At 44.1% G+C, this 15,670-nt stretch overlaps 1 protein-coding gene across 2 annotated transcripts; it reads left to right on the top strand.

The window, feature by feature from the left end:
- The first annotated feature begins 589 nt into the window (after positions 1–589).
- cdk12 (cyclin dependent kinase 12) lies at positions 590–13,820 on the top strand. 2 transcript variants are annotated; one of them, XR_014599072.1, is made up of 15 exons: positions 590–2,553; positions 3,651–4,334; positions 4,974–5,153; positions 5,245–5,384; positions 5,492–5,662; positions 7,535–7,724; positions 8,528–8,584; positions 8,894–8,995; positions 9,810–9,887; positions 9,991–10,107; positions 10,198–10,329; positions 10,468–10,691; positions 10,988–11,410; positions 13,011–13,554; positions 13,736–13,820. XR_014599072.1 is itself a non-coding variant. In XM_084037636.1 (14 exons), exons 1-14 carry the CDS (start codon positions 1,409–1,411, stop codon positions 13,424–13,426), a joined length of 4,059 nt encoding a protein of 1,352 aa, XP_083893762.1. In that variant the 5' UTR covers positions 590–1,408; the 3' UTR covers positions 13,427–13,820. The 2 variants fall into 2 exon arrangements, 1 of the variants encoding a protein (XP_083893762.1); XM_084037636.1 differs by having other exon boundaries at positions 13,011–13,820.
- The last annotated feature ends 1,850 nt before the right edge of the window (positions 13,821–15,670 follow it).

Raw genomic sequence — 15,670 nt, 5'->3', positions numbered from 1 at the left:
AACACAGGGAAACGGTTGACTGTCGCCTGGAGTGTGTCACAATCAAATGTAACCGAGGCGACTCTCTTGTTGTCTAACCTGTTTCTTCCTCCAACTGAAAAATAAAATGTCCGCGTTGGATTCTGGTGTTTGTATGTGTTTCTGTTAACCTGCTTATATATGACACGTGGACTAGCTACTGTTAACCCGTTTACATTTTTAGCCTCAAAACCGGCAGCTGACATTGTGGCAGCTGACATTGTGGTTTAGTGGTGTATATTACGAAACAAATGTTCAATTAAATTAGCACAGACCTGGTCAGATGACACACAAGCTTTGAGCTTTCAGGGCCCAGGGACATTTGCACACTTTGCCTGTTGGTAAAGCAGCTTTGCCGTGTTTAAAAATGTAGAACCCACCATAATCCCGAGACTTCCATTTCTCGTGAGTCCGGTGCTGTGTGTTGTTTTCATTTCATTGCAATACTTTCGTGTGTTTTTATTCGTTGTTTTTTGTTTTTTACTTAAGCAGATTGATGCCTCCCTGGCGAGACCACGAGTACGGTAGGCGGGCTTCTGCGTTGTGATAGGTCGTTGCCAAGATACGTCCAAAAATTGACAGCGTTCCGGTTTCCGGTTCATTTCGCTGTGCGAAGTTGCGAGTCACAGGAGCCACAATGGCGTTTGTAGTCTCCTTCAGATAGGGCTGTGGATGATATTAAATCCACTAGCATCGCCCTAAATATAGGCCTGGTTGATTCCCAGAGCCATTGATAATAAACTGGAACATCTATTGCACACGAAAATACTATGATTTCTAATCAATATTGACTTCATAGGGGATAAAACTTACATTAAAGGGAACATGTAAACAGTACCAACCGGGTCAAGTTTTCATTTTGTTTCGACAAACGAGCGTCTTTTAATGAAGGCGTTTGCTTGTTTCTGAATGCTAAGACCGTAATGCTGTGGAATAAAAGCACCTTTACTTAACTTGGCACCGGACAAGGACACCTTTCACAAAGGGACTTTTTTCTTTTTTTTTGTACGAGTCGGCTCGCTAGCCGCCGAGCATTAGCTAGCGGTGCTAGCTAAATTGAGACGGAGACGACACCACAATGCTCCGATGTTTGGTTGGGATCTTTTTCAATCACTGACTAATTCAGAGTATATACTTTACAGCACCGGGACACCACCTTGGCGTTTTTCTGCTTTGGCGAACTATGCTGGCGATCTCAATGGAATGAATTTGCTTTGAGGAGGACTGGACGTGAGCGGCCTGTTGTTTATTTTTGCGCATTTTCTTGCCCTGCTTCTGCTTACTAACACATTTTTGGGGCATTTGGAGTAACTCTACTGTCCTCTTGTGAATGAATTGCTTGGACGAACGAGGCCCAGTAGAAGGAGAGGTACCGACGCCGGCGTGAGGAATGCCTGGGTCGGACCGACACCATGGGACCAAGAGGAAGCCGGAATCTAGCAGTGTGCCACAGGCCTCGACTCATACCTCTGCGAGAGACAAGGCGAGCAAAGACGGCAAGGTGCAGTTAAAACCTTCAATGTCCACTTCAAAACGCAAACGGCATAAATCTACCAAACATAATCGGGAATCATCGGCGGCACCGGGACCCGACGATTTTACCCTCGGCGATACGGCGCCACCTGGTGTCAACGCGGTGAAGCCTCTGGTGGAGTACGACGATATCAGCTCCGATTCGGACACTTTTTCAGACCCACCGTCCTCGAGGCCTTCTGAGAGGGGAGGTGTGGACCGACTGGAGCCTTCACCAGACTACGACAGGGACGATGTCGGCAGTGAGAACAGGGCCCACAGACACTACCGAAAAAAGTCCAAGGACCCCAACAAAGTCAAAGACCCTGGGAATGGAGAGCGCGGGTACAAGAAGAAGACCAGCAAAGACCGCGAGAAAGGGGTTGCTGGAAAGAGCAAGGAGAAGGCTGCCACCGCGGGCCCCTCGTCCAAACGCCAGGTCCAGCAAGAGGTTGACTCTAAACGTGCGGAGCTGATGCTTTCCACCCAGGTTCAACCTGCAGCCAGTGTTGGCAGCACCACTTCCTCCACGTCCTCATCTCGCAGCAAGGAGAGCAGCCGCTCAGGGAAGACTCGGAAAGAGAAGCAGCAGCGGAGAGAGGGCCGAGGGGAGGGAAGCCGCAGCTCCACCCAGAGGAACCGAGCTGACAGAAGCCACCGCAAGGCCTCCAAGAGCCACAAGTCGAGCCCTAAGGGCAAGTCTTCGAGTAGGAGTAGCCCCCGCAGGAAGGGCACGGGCTCTGCTCTTTCGCCCAGTCCCAGAAGAGGGGCTGGCAGTGAGAGTCCACAGGGCAGTGGGTATGGGCAGCAGGGGGATGACGGCTACTCCAGGCGGAGGGTGGCCCAGCAGAGCCCCAGTCCTTATGGGGACGTGTCCCGCCGCAGCAGACAGAGATCAGACAGCCCCTACGGCAGCCGACACAGGTCCTCCAGCTATGAGAGGGACAGCAGCCCCTACTCAAGAAGACGCTCCAACAGCCCATATGGTACCCGCAGGTCCTCCAGCACCAGCCCCATGTCTCGGTGAGTATATATGATTCAGGGCGGCCTTAAATCTTGGGAAATACACTATGTTCCTCAATTTATCTGACACACATGTTGTTAGGGGGGTGTTGAATATCAGAGGCCATGATGAGTGTATCATGTAACAGTGAACCCATCGAGCCGCCGGTATTTTTGCACATTGACACACATCTTGTGATGCAGGGTACTACTTAGTGGGCTGAGCAATCCCCATTGTAACTTGAAAGTCAGCCAAACCTGTTGAACTTGCAGAGGTCTTCTCCCCCCAGTAGAATATTCACTGTTAACAGGAAGCTGGCATAGACAAAAGCCCGGTGATACGATAACTGAATGACGGAGGTAGTGGCGAGACGGGCAGGTGACGTCACAGTTTAACTTCAGCGATTTATTTTGCATTGCAAATTGTCAGAGCTTTGGCCACCACGAGAAGGTTATGGTACAAGAACCCAGGTTTATGCCTCTAATGTAATGCAAATTACTTTTGGGTTAATGGTAAACATTGAGTTGTGCAGTAGGATATAAGCTACTGTTCTCTTCAAAGGCACCCCCCAAACAAACTGGCACCTAGTGGTGAGAACACTACATTGTTTTATAAATACGATCATAAGTGATATTTTTATGTGGAATAGTATGTTCACAATTTCCATCATTACTGTCATAATTTCCACTTTTAAAATATGTTTTGTTAAAATGTTGTTTTGCATTTGACAGATTATAATTTCTAGTGACAGAATAATAGAGCCCTGAGTCTGCTAATAGTTTAAACATTGCATACATTTTTACTTGTTTGGATATTCCGAGTTTTGCAAGCAAATTTTATTAGGAAAATAGACAAGGAACAAGCTTCACTTTTTCCTTCAGTTTTGAGAGCAACCGTTGTTTTAAGTTTTTGCTCGTTTGTTATTATATTAACTTATGTTACATCCCACAGTATATTTGATTACGATGTGATCATCCATTTTATCTCAGAATGGAAGAGGTTTTTTTCACTTTACTGCCCACTCTGTTTGTTTTATGTTTTATTCTCCGACTACAGAAAAATGCATAGGAATGTTAATTATTTATGAGATTTAAAAAAAAATATTTCTTTTATTTAGACGTTCTGGCCGCTCCAGGAGTCGTTCCCCTCTGCACTATTCCTCTTCTCGTCGCTCCTCCTCTCGTTCCCGTAGCAAGAGGCACTCTTCCTCTGTTGCAGTGGGGGCCAGCTCCCACAGCAGCCGGCCGGCTAGCCGCTCACCTCCATCCCGCCTGCCACTTAACTCCAGCCTGGGAGCAGAGCTGAGCCGCAGGAAGAAGGAACGGCAAGCGGCCGAGGCGGCTGCTCGTGCTAGCGGTGGTGGTGCTTCCCCTCCTCCACCTGCTCCAGCACGTAAATCTACAGGCTCCTCCTCCTCACGGCCTACTAAAGTCACGGCTCCCCAGCCAGAAAGAGACTCGGCAGGAGTAGAACCTCCACCCCCACCGCCTGCGCCATTACCCCAGGATGATCCCACTGGGGAAGATCAGGTTACTGCACCTCTACCTTCCTCCTCCACCTCCTCTCCAGCACCTCCTCCGCCATCTCCTCCTGTGCCACCCGCTCCAGTCATCCAGGTTCCACCACCGCCACCTCAGGCAGAAACGAGTATTCAGCCTCCTGCACCCACATCCACAGCCCAGGCCATATCGCCAGCTCTGGCTCCTGCACGCAGCCCTGTCCGCCAGATCCCGCTTCACAAGACGTCGACTCTGCCTCTCCTGCCTTTACCGCCTGCACTGCTGGGAAACACTCAGGACAGGTGAGTACCCCCCTACATGGATGCAGACAAACAGTATATGTCACACTAGGCATTAGTCCGGCCACATTTTGTACAACTTTCATCTGTGCTCTTAAATATAGCCCACAGTACATACATCATAATACACCACTGTAATCACTTTCTCTTTTCTTATCCATTCATCATTATCATCAATCATGTCAAGTAAGAGTGAGGCATTTCAAGACATCACTTTAGATATGGTAACCAGTGAAAATGGCAGCATTATATCTGCCTCTTTTCAGCATTGATTAATTCTGATAATTGTCATTACCACACACTTGATTTCCATCACTCTGCCTGACTCTTTATTACCCCGGAACACAAAGCCACATTCAATTTTTGATTCCAGTTAGCCCATTATCATGAAGATGGCATAACAGGCTTTCACCATTGAGATTTCATTTTGTCAGTTTGCTTATGAATGTAATATTTGTAATGAGCACAGAGTCTCCTTTGTGACCTTGATTGTGGATTTTCTCAAATTAACTAGATGAAAATATGTTGTTCTGGGATACACAATCAAGGAATGCACCTTTAGTACGCATCTAATGCCTGCCTTTCCTGTCTCTTTTAATCAGTTATACCTTTCTCTCAATGTCTCTGTATTTGCACCGCCAGTCCAAAGAAGTCCACACCTCCTCAGAGGACATCCAGGAAGGAGAAGGAAGTCCGCAGCCGGCCATCACTCATTGACCTTCCTTTACCGCCCACCCTCCCTGGATGTGACTCCTCGCCCCCACAGTTCGCCATCCACCATGCCCCACCGCTACCCCAGGCAGTCCTTAAGAAAAGACCAAAGTCAGTTTGTTTCTTTGCTCACCCACCTACAGTCTTCCTTTTCTTAACCCCACGCTAAATTTAATCTCATTTACTCTTTGATGCTTTTCAGGATTTGCTGCCCGCGATATGGTGAGCGCAAACACACCGTCAGCGACTGGGGCAAACGCTGTGTAGATAAATTTGATATAATTGGCATCATAGGGGAAGGAACCTATGGCCAAGTATACAAGGCCAAGGATAAAGACACTGGTAAGGGAATATTGTTATCACTGTAGTACTCATGTTTGATGTTAAAACTAGCACAGACAGAATTCTCATTGTGACTTGTTCTCTAAATACTCTTCTTAACGTGGCAGGTGAGCTGGTGGCTTTGAAGAAAGTGCGTTTGGACAATGAAAAGGAGGGTTTCCCCATCACAGCCATTAGAGAGATCAAGATCTTGCGGCAGCTCAAGCACCGCAGTGTTGTCAACATGAAGGAGATCGTCACTGACAAGCAGGATGCACTTGACTTTAAAAAGGACAAAGGTAAGAGGGGTACATGTTCACTGCCAGGGCTGGGTAAAATGGAGGAATGACAGTGCTGCTCCACTGCTGTAACTGACTGGAACTTTCTCTGATGGGTTGTACTTCTGGCTACAATAGGTGACACATAGGAAATGTTTTCACCGGCTGTCGAGCAACAGCTGTGAGCTGCAACAGGTCTGAAAGAAAGGTGGTCATGGTGTGGCTTTTCTTCCACCACCATCGTTCACATTGCTTAGTGCTGCAGTGATAATTACAGGATCCATGATACCATGGAAATTAATACAGAAAAACTCACAAATGTGTCCTATAAAAGACAGAACTGTGAGAATACCGTGTGTTTAACAACCTCTGACTTGTTTGATCCATAAACATGATTCTTCAAAAGACAGTAACTACATTTATTACTGTGCCCTGTCCTCAAAACATTTAAATTGATGTACAGTTAAATGTATCAAATAACAATTGATATTGATCTTAGCCGAATAGGATGGAAATCAGACTTTTATATGTGTAACGATGAGGTTGTTGACCTTGTTTCAAAATATGTGAAATTATCTGACAGTGACAAATACATTCCCCCCATGAATAATTGCAGATTTTACGAACATTACTCATGTTAACAAATGTTTGGCATCATAGAAAACAGCAATCTCTCAGAAGCTGATGTCAAACCACTCACACTTACTAGGTTAAATATTCTGGGGTCTCATTTATAAAACGAACTTACGACAAAAAACATTCCTATTTGTAAAACAGCAACTACTGAGAGGCAGACTTATTCCTGACACAGAAATCGGCTTTATTGGCCAAGTAAGTGAGAACTCCTACAAGGAATTTGACTCTGGCTTTCAATGCAGAAATAAACAACTAAAACAAGGATAACAAACTGAATAAAGGGAAACATTTGACTACTATGTACAATATTTAAGTATATATACAAGTACAGGACAGTGAAATTGTAAATAGTCTGACAGTGCAATAGTGTAGAGTGCAAAATATTGCTTTGGGAACACTATGAATATAAGTGACAGCCTGCATGAAGAAACTGTTCCTGTGTCTGGTGGTTTTGGTGTAAATCAAGGTGCTTGTGGTCCCTGAACACTCATTCCCTCCTAATTCTTCAAGTCCTAACAGTGACGTAAAGCATTAAAAGGGGTACTGCAATATTTCTATTTATTCTACTTTTCCAGCAATCGGACTGTTGTGTCAGAGCTGTCAGTGGCTTTATTTCCACACTTTTGCTAATTTTCCCAATGTGCATGTGGTGAAGATGAGCTGGTTGAGGCAACCATAAATTAATAAATAAATCGTGTTCACTACAGTGATTTTAAAGAGAAAAACTATATGAAAACTAACATCTTACTTGGTCCTATCTGCATAGTATTAGAATATAATTATTAAAAAAATGTTGACACTTTATTTGCTTTTGATTTCTACAACCAGTCCTCTCAACAACGAGTGTTGGTGGTCTACCCCTCTCCTCTGCTCCAGCGTTTTGATTTGTTCTGAGTTAGTTTCCATGTTTTAAAATTGGAAGATGCTAATCAAAGAGCTATGGCTCACTGGCAAAAATAACACTGCGATGCAATGAGGTAGATACTTAACGTGTGACATGAAGTAAAATTGTTGTTTGAGAATTATTTATTTTCTACGAACTGGTTTCAATTCACCACCTCACCATCAGCGTCCCAAATCTCCCTCGTCTAACGTGCATACTCATGGGTCAGAGCTACTCGTATAATGTGGTTTTATTGATCACAACTTTTGCATGGAAAGTGGCTCGTCACATGCCCAATTCTCTAACCTATCAGACTTGTTCATGTGTGTATGGTTTTGTTTCTGATTTCTAAATATATCTTCCCTCTATTAAAGGTGCTTTTTACCTCGTGTTTGAGTACATGGACCACGATCTGATGGGCCTGCTTGAGTCGGGCCTGGTCCAGTTCTCCCAGGAGCACGTCCGCAGCTTCATGCGCCAGCTGTTGGAGGGTCTGGACTACTGCCATAAGAACAACTTCCTGCACAGAGACATCAAATGCTCCAACATACTGCTTAACAACAGGTAAGGAACAGACGTCATGGACGCCATTGCATTAACAGTAGTTTCAGTATCACCTGCATATTGGTATGCGACATATTATTCTCATTTGATTGTTTAATTTAGTACTTATTATCCACATGAACACTTGGAAATACTGTAAACTCGAGACCAAAAGCAGTCGAAGGCTAACTTTAATCATCGGAATGCAAGCGTTTCGAGCTGCGTCTGCAGCAAAGCAATCACTTTTCTACTAACCGGGCATTTCATATAACAGCAATGAAGGAGTACAGAAGTCATAAATGCTTGCTCAGTACAATTGTGCATCCGATTTAGCTGCAATAGCTAATATATTGATAAAAAGTAGCTGAAATGTGGGTTTTGCTGTGTAATGGAGCATTAAGAGACACACTGCAATTTTCTCTCCCTGCCCTGCTACTGTTTAACGGACTGTATATAGACGTATATACTGTATATGTATGTATATGTACTGAGTTTGTACATTTGCTACTGAACATTTGTTGGGTTTTACACTAATTTGATTGATTTTTGCTTTTAATTTCTCAAAGTGTAGCATCTTTCTTTCAGTGACAGTGTTGGTAAACTAATTATTGCATCAGTATTTAACTAGATCCTGACAAAAGAAGGGGAGGGGGAAGATTTGGCTTCTGCTTAATATATACTACTTATTCAAAATAACCTGCCTGGCTCTGGCGGATGAGCTGAGTTGTGTGTCAGGGTCTGTTACTTTTTCAGTAATCTGTAGTTGTAAACAGGGCTTGTTTCTCGTTCCTCCTGATCTTGTATTTTTATGTTTCTTTGTCCAGAGGTCAGATCAAGCTGGCTGACTTTGGTTTGGCTCGGCTTTACAGTTCAGAGGAAAGGTAAGAGATGAGTGTTTACCATCTACATATATTTCCACATGAATGTGTGGACTGTATTGGGACTGCATCGGATTGCTTCTTTCATTTAAGTTTGATTGAATGAATGCATGATGAAGCTGTATTTAAACGTCACCATGAACATGGATTTTTCGTTTCAATTACAATGACTCTCCACTAGATGGTGGTGTGTTACATTGTTCTTCAGACATCCCAGTTAGTGGAATCTGAAATGTTTGTATTTGGGCACTTGGGGGGGCATAGATACTCTGAGAATGTGTCTCATTGTCCTCTGTCTTCCCTTGTCCCCAGTCGGCCATACACTAATAAAGTAATCACACTATGGTATCGCCCCCCTGAGCTTCTGCTGGGAGAGGAGAGATACTCTCCAGCCATTGATGTGTGGAGCTGTGGGTGAGTATGACACTGCCATGGTAGCACATCATTCTTTCCATTCACACAGACTTTATTTTCTCTTTCACATACATACTCCTCCATTCTGTCATGTAATGTACGCTCTGTACGCTATGTAGATTTTCTTATCACTTAATACATCCATGAACAATAAATGAGAAGACATCAAAGCTGCATTATCGTTTTTAAAAAAAGGTTATTCACAAATTGCCTTTTGTCAGTGTGCATGTCTTCCTACTCAGTTTCCTCTTAGTAGGCGAAAGCTTCCCGCCCACCGTGGTACACTTATACTGTAGTCGATGTTTGGTGATATTTTTATGGAATCACAGGAAAACTTGACAGAAGAAATGAATAACAGATATATTGAAACTATTCTTTCTGCCATATTTGCAAATTTGGTTCCATCATTATGAGCAGACTGGATGTTTGCAGGACACTTGGTATTTTCCTTTTAATCCTGAATCACTGTGGACAGCGAGAGACAAATTAAGCTCAGTCAGGAGTAAGATGCTTGATTTTCTTCCCACCCGTCTGTTGCGCTGCCAATTTTTAGCTTCATTTATAGCAGAAGACTATTTTCAGCAAACATTTTTTAAGCTGTATGTAAAAACACATTTATGCCGAATATTTGTACCAGCCGCCATATATTTTCACACAACTTGTAATTGTATGCGTATGCACTTTGTCTTCATTATCCATGATTACTCATGTCAGAATTTCAGGGGAAAATCTTATTGGTCACATTCACACTTTGACACTGTGTTTTAGCTTGGTGTGTATGTTTTCTTACTACCCATTATTTGCCATGGCTCAGGTGTATTCTGGGAGAGCTCTTTACCAAGAAGCCCATCTTCCAAGCTAACCAGGAACTTCTTCAGCTGGAGCTCATCAGGTAGGTTGTCCTTCCTGGAACACAACACCTCAAGTAAAAACCTCTGCTGCAACCTTCTTCACCACTGAGCCCATCTTTGCCTTTCTCTTGACATTTCCCTCAGCCGTCTGTGTGGGAGTCCTTGTCCTGCTGCCTGGCCTGACGTCATTAAACTTCCCCTTTTCAACACCATGAAACCCAAGAAGCAGTACAGGCGGCGGCTGCGGGAGGAGTTTGCCTTGTACGTAGCCATACTGAGCTTCCCCAAAGTAGCTGTAATCAACCCTTTGTCTGTTTCTGCAGTTGACACATCTCTCCCCTTTTTGCACAGTTTACCTTCAACTGCCCTAGACTTGCTGGACCGAATGCTGACCCTCGACCCTGCAAGGCGCTGCACATCAGAGCATGCTCTCAACAGTGACTTTCTGAGTAACGTTGACCCCAGCAAGATGCCGCCACCAGAGTCAGTAGCCCCATGACCTCCGCTTTCACATTAAATCTATATATATATCTAATCTGGGACATTTCTTTGGTTTATTTGATTGATTTGCAGATTTATTGTTGTGCCATAACATTTTTTTTCTACCAACTGCGTCTGCAGTCTTCCTCACCATCAGGACTGCCACGAGCTGTGGAGTAAGAAGCGACGACGTGCACGTCAGAGCGGGGTGCCCGAGGATGTGCCTGTGCCCAAAGTGCCCCGCAAGGACACAACAGGGACCTCCAGTGGAGAGAATAGCCGGCCCCAAAGCAGTCCGGCTGGAGCCCCACCGCCTCCACCAGGAAAACCGCCCTCCGCAGCCAGCCTGGAGAGGGAGTTGTCAGGTAACAGCAGCCTCTAAAAAACATTTTAGCAGAAACACACATGGAAAATGTTGCATACTTGGGTTCTATTGATGGAACGATAACCCCTTCATGGCAGTGGTTTCTGATTGTCCTAATATTACTGTACTTATTTGTTACCTACGGTGACAGAGATGTTGTGCAGTATGCTGAAATAGTGTTGCATGCATATATTTAAGAAATAATATTTATAATATACAGAAATTTTATTTGGCCCTTTTTATTTACACAATATTTAATGTTCATAGTTTGAATTGTGGTTCCGTGACTGTGTTCAGGCCTGGGAGTTGCTGCAGAGCAGTTGAACCAGACCGAGTTGGCGGTGCTGCTGAACCTCCTCCAGGGACAGACGGACCTCAGCCTGCCCCAGGTGGCCCAGCTGCTCAACCTCTCCAACCCAGAGACTCTTAGCCAGTCATTGTCTGCCCTCAGTGAAGCTTCTGACCACCAGGGGGCTCCAGAGGACCAGGTTCAATCTGCTGCCAGGTCCCAGCCCCCAGAGCCACCTCCTGAACCCCAGGAACTCTCACCGACACCCGGAGACCCACCACTCAGCCAGGAAGACCAGGCCAACCTGCTGGCTCTCATTTTGGGCCACATCATTAAGCCACAAACCGAGGAGCAAGGCGATGAGAGCAATGGAGTCCAATCAGAGGAGGCACTAATGCGCGGTTCGTCCGCCTCTACTACTGATCGCAAGGGCAAGTCTGGGTTTAGTCTCTAGAGTGTGGAAGACGGGGGGAACCAAGATCAGGTGAAATTCACTGGGGACTGCAAGAAAGAGAGCAGGGCAGAGAACAAACGGAAGCCGAATACACTATCAAATGAATTACTCGCTAGAGTGACAAAATTAGGCTTGAATTGGACCGTTAGACTTATCGTGCATACCCCACCCCATCCATTGTCCCTGACATTCCTCACGCGCTCACCATTTCCCCCTTTTATCACCCATCACATATTGAAAAATGCAGTACCTCGCAAAAATGTCTGTCCAGCGTTTGTCGACATGTGACCCTGGTAACCAGGCAAAAGGTTTGGTGCACATGGTCATCTCTCACTGGTGTAATCAATAAACCAGAAGAAAGTTTAGTGTTATTCATTTGAGTGAAGAGGCTCACACTGTATTGTTCCCATCCACGTTTCTTTCACTTCCTTGTTTCTTTCTCACGGTCTTTGTTTCTGTATCTGTCCCATCTCCACACGTGCTCTCCCTTCATTTTCATCATAAAGCAGGTGGCATGGATTCTTCACAGGAGGCAATGTCGGTTTAAACGGTCTGTAATGTCAGCCTTTTAATGAAGAAAGTCTAATAAATTATCAAGTGAAAATAAATGTTTTGAATCTTTAGACCTCACCTGCATGTGTTCCTTTTAACTTTTGATTTGTCACACTTTTTTGTTTTGTTTTAAAGTGTTCACTCTGACTCAGATTTTAATTCAAAGATGTGATTAGCAAGTTGAATAAAACTATTGACTATGCTGCCAACACTGGAATGGTAACAGTCCTGTTTTCTTTTTGGTTATTTTTCCTGTCAAGGCCTCTGAAACCCTTGCCACCTTGGTTTCTCCTTGCACTGCTGTAGATTGGTGGAAAAATAATGAGACTAACCTGGTTTAGTAATCTTCTCCTGACCTTTTAATACTTAAATTTCTTGTACATAAGTCACCCTTTCTGTTCATCCAGCTGTACATACCCTTCCTAACGTTTTCTCATCTAGTTCCTGCATTTTTCCCTTTTTGTTAGGTGGTTGGTCGGAGGAAAAAGCAGCATCTGTTTTGCATAAATTAATGCAATACTTTTTGGACCCATATAGTAAATATACTTGTTTTACAGTGTTTAACATTATTTAACAGTGATAATTAATCGGTTTAAAAATAAGACAGTTTATTCTAATGTCAACATTGAGCTTACCCATGTCTGAATAGGTGCTTTACTAGATTTTTAACACACCCGTTTGTTTTCAGGTCTGATTATTTTTGGTATTTATTGGAAAATATCTGCTCAATGGAGGTTAACAAATTGAAATGTATTGCAACAATACAGACGGAATTCTGTTTGAAGATGCATTTCTTTATTTGAAGATGCATTTAGAGTGCTCTGCTCTCCCTCTTGTGGTGAAGGTAGGAATGTCAACATTGTGTAGCTCCATGTCAGGCTCATTTGACAAATACAGTTTTACTTTACGTGGGTGCAAATTAGACAGAAGATGATACGGTTAAGGGTTATTGTATAGATATTCCACATTGAAATTAAACATTATATGCCTAACTTTTTGTCCTCTGTCCTGTTTGGTCCTATCAGATGGTGCAGCATCAAAAAGGAAACAGCTTGGGGCTAACCAGGTACATCCATCTGGTGAACAGCGTCCACCCTCTCCACCCGGGCCACCTCCATCAGCGCTCCTTGGAAATGCCCAGCAGGCCGGGTCTGAAACCCAACCCAACCAGGACATCAGCCCCGCAGTGGCAGCTGCCTTGCTCCAGCTCATCTCTCAGCAGGACTCGGAAGCTGGGGACCCTCAACGCAGCAAGGACCCATCTCCTGCTGTGGACGCTCTGGCCCGGGGACAGCCCCCTCCTCCCTGGGTTGCAGACTCCCCGCCTAAACCTTCGGCTGCAGCTGAGGCCCCAGCAGGACTGGGGACTGCTGTTCCTACCACTGCAGCTCAGTTCCCTAAGGACCAGGACCTCCGCTTTTCCCATGGAGCTGCCCGCTGACCCTCAATACCCCGGTGAGACAGACCTAGATATCTTGGGACGACTCCAGCAATCCTGGCCTAAAGGGAACGGCAGAGGGAACATGCAGAGGGACACCTACAGATTATGACTCACTGGACCATGAGCAGGTAGCTAAAGTTGAATCAAAGATTTTGCAAAACGAATGTCTGACAGAAAGATTAAGGGTCTCATCAGGTCATGAACATCTCTGCCCAGTGAACAAGCTGTTGTGTTGTATTGGAGGGAGTGTTTGGACCCGGGGGTGATCTGACCTTTAACAGTAACCTTGCTCTTTTCTTCCCACTGAAGGTCCTGACTTGAATGAAGTTTAGCTTCCAAATTGAATGCCATGCAGCTGACACTCAATTTAGAAAACTGCTGTAATCCCGCACCCCCCAAAAAAACAAACAAATGATTGTCATGTCTACTGCAGTGCCCACTTCTAACAAAGCTAAAGCTATTGGTGTTTTGGAGGATGAAGTCTCTGTTCTCCACTCTGGAGGACAGTGACTTCTGGCCACAGTGTGATAGAAGAATAGCAGTCAATGAGCACACTGATAAGAACACTTGAGAAGTTTCCCATTGAACCTCATATGCTATAGCTTCCCTGTTTCCAGCCTTGTGCCTCCTTTGTGACCCCAGCGACCACTGAATGATCTTGGCCTAGCGGGGAAGTGTGGGTCAAGCTTCTGCTTTGGATGGCACCTACAACAGTGTACATCCTCATGACTGTATTTTTTTTTTTTCCACCTAAAGGCTGTTCCATAATCTATTCTGTCTGTCATCTACTGGGTTCTCAGCCCACATGAAGATTTTCCTTCCTTAACATACAGCAAACCTCTGTGTCCTAACAAGCCTCAGCCTACAGCACTCACTTTCCTGTTGCTCATAATGATTACACCACTACGTAATGATGGACTGCTCCGTTATACACATGCTATTCTGCTAGTTGAAGTATAGCTAGAAACATGTACACACACACACACACACACACACACACAGAAACAGACTTTTCCGGCTTTTCCTGATGGGCTGTGAAAGCCTCTTCTGATATGTCGCCGCCTCCCTTCCAACCTGTGCAACAAAAGGCTTTTCTTTTTTTGGTACACGGTTAAAAAAAAGTAATGGTAATAAAAAGTTCTGTTTCCTTTTTTTTTTTTTTTTGCTTTGGAAAAGGAAAGGGAAGAGAAAATGGTTTCACGTGTCTGTAAAAAGAAAAAAGTATTTTGTAATATGTGTTTTCTTGGTTCAGTTTATTAAAGGAAGTAATGCGACCAGTTGAATCGTCTCTCCTGGCATGTATGAATGTTTCTCTAAAGTGACCACTAGATGGTAGGCATCCACTCATGCTACAGCTCAAACTACAGGAAGTCCTCACAGGCGGGCCTTTGCAAAGCCTGCAGCATGGGATGAGTTACACACCACGCCTCGGTGTTTCTTATTAAGATCTGGAAGCTCATTTTAGCTCATGTTTAATTCTACAGGCTACTTTGACGGGAAACATATCAAGCAAGGATGTCATTGATCAAACAATAACGTGAGTAAAAAAACTAACAGTATTAAAGCACACAATTGAACAACTAAATAAAAATTTTTTTTATCTAAAACTAAGAATATGCATAACTACATTTTGAACATGGAATAATGAAAAAATATGATTGTTTCAATGCTACGGTTTAATTCTACTGGTATCCAGTGTTTTTTCATTATTTAAGATTAAAGTTAATGAATATGGCCATACAATTTTGCCATTCTTGATAGTAATTGTTGGAGGTAAACAGTATTGTTTAGTAAGTTGGAGCCTTATTTAAAAAACTATAGGCATTTGTGCTAGTTGAAGTGCAGTTTTAATTTTCCTATGAAACATAAATGTTTTTTAATAAATCCCTTTTTCCTGTACGTCGGCCTAATATATGTATATAAGTATAGAAGATTGGCCCAGTCAGACAGCGATGTGAGGTGCTCCCTCTGCATCAATCTTATTTATGTGTTGATTCTTTTACCACTTGGGTTGATCTCTTTATGAAGATCCTGACAGGCAGACAAGGATCATAAACTGCAGATTGGCAAAGAGAGAAGCCTGCAAGGTTTATGCAAGACTGTGTGTGTGTGTGTGTGTGTGTGTGTGTGTGTGTGTGTGTGTTTGTGTGTGTGTGTGTTTTAACATTGGATTCATGCGTACCCAGACCAGTTCCTCACTTGGCAGGCTTACAGAGTCGCTTACCCCTCTGGCCCACCAAGCAG

This window comes from Eutrigla gurnardus (genome assembly GCF_963514095.1).
Source record: "Eutrigla gurnardus genome assembly, chromosome: 20".
Classification (NCBI taxonomy): Eukaryota; Metazoa; Chordata; class Actinopteri; order Perciformes; family Triglidae; genus Eutrigla; species Eutrigla gurnardus.
The sequence above is the reverse complement of the archived record's forward strand: the minus strand, read 5'-3'. Positions and strand labels throughout refer to the sequence as shown.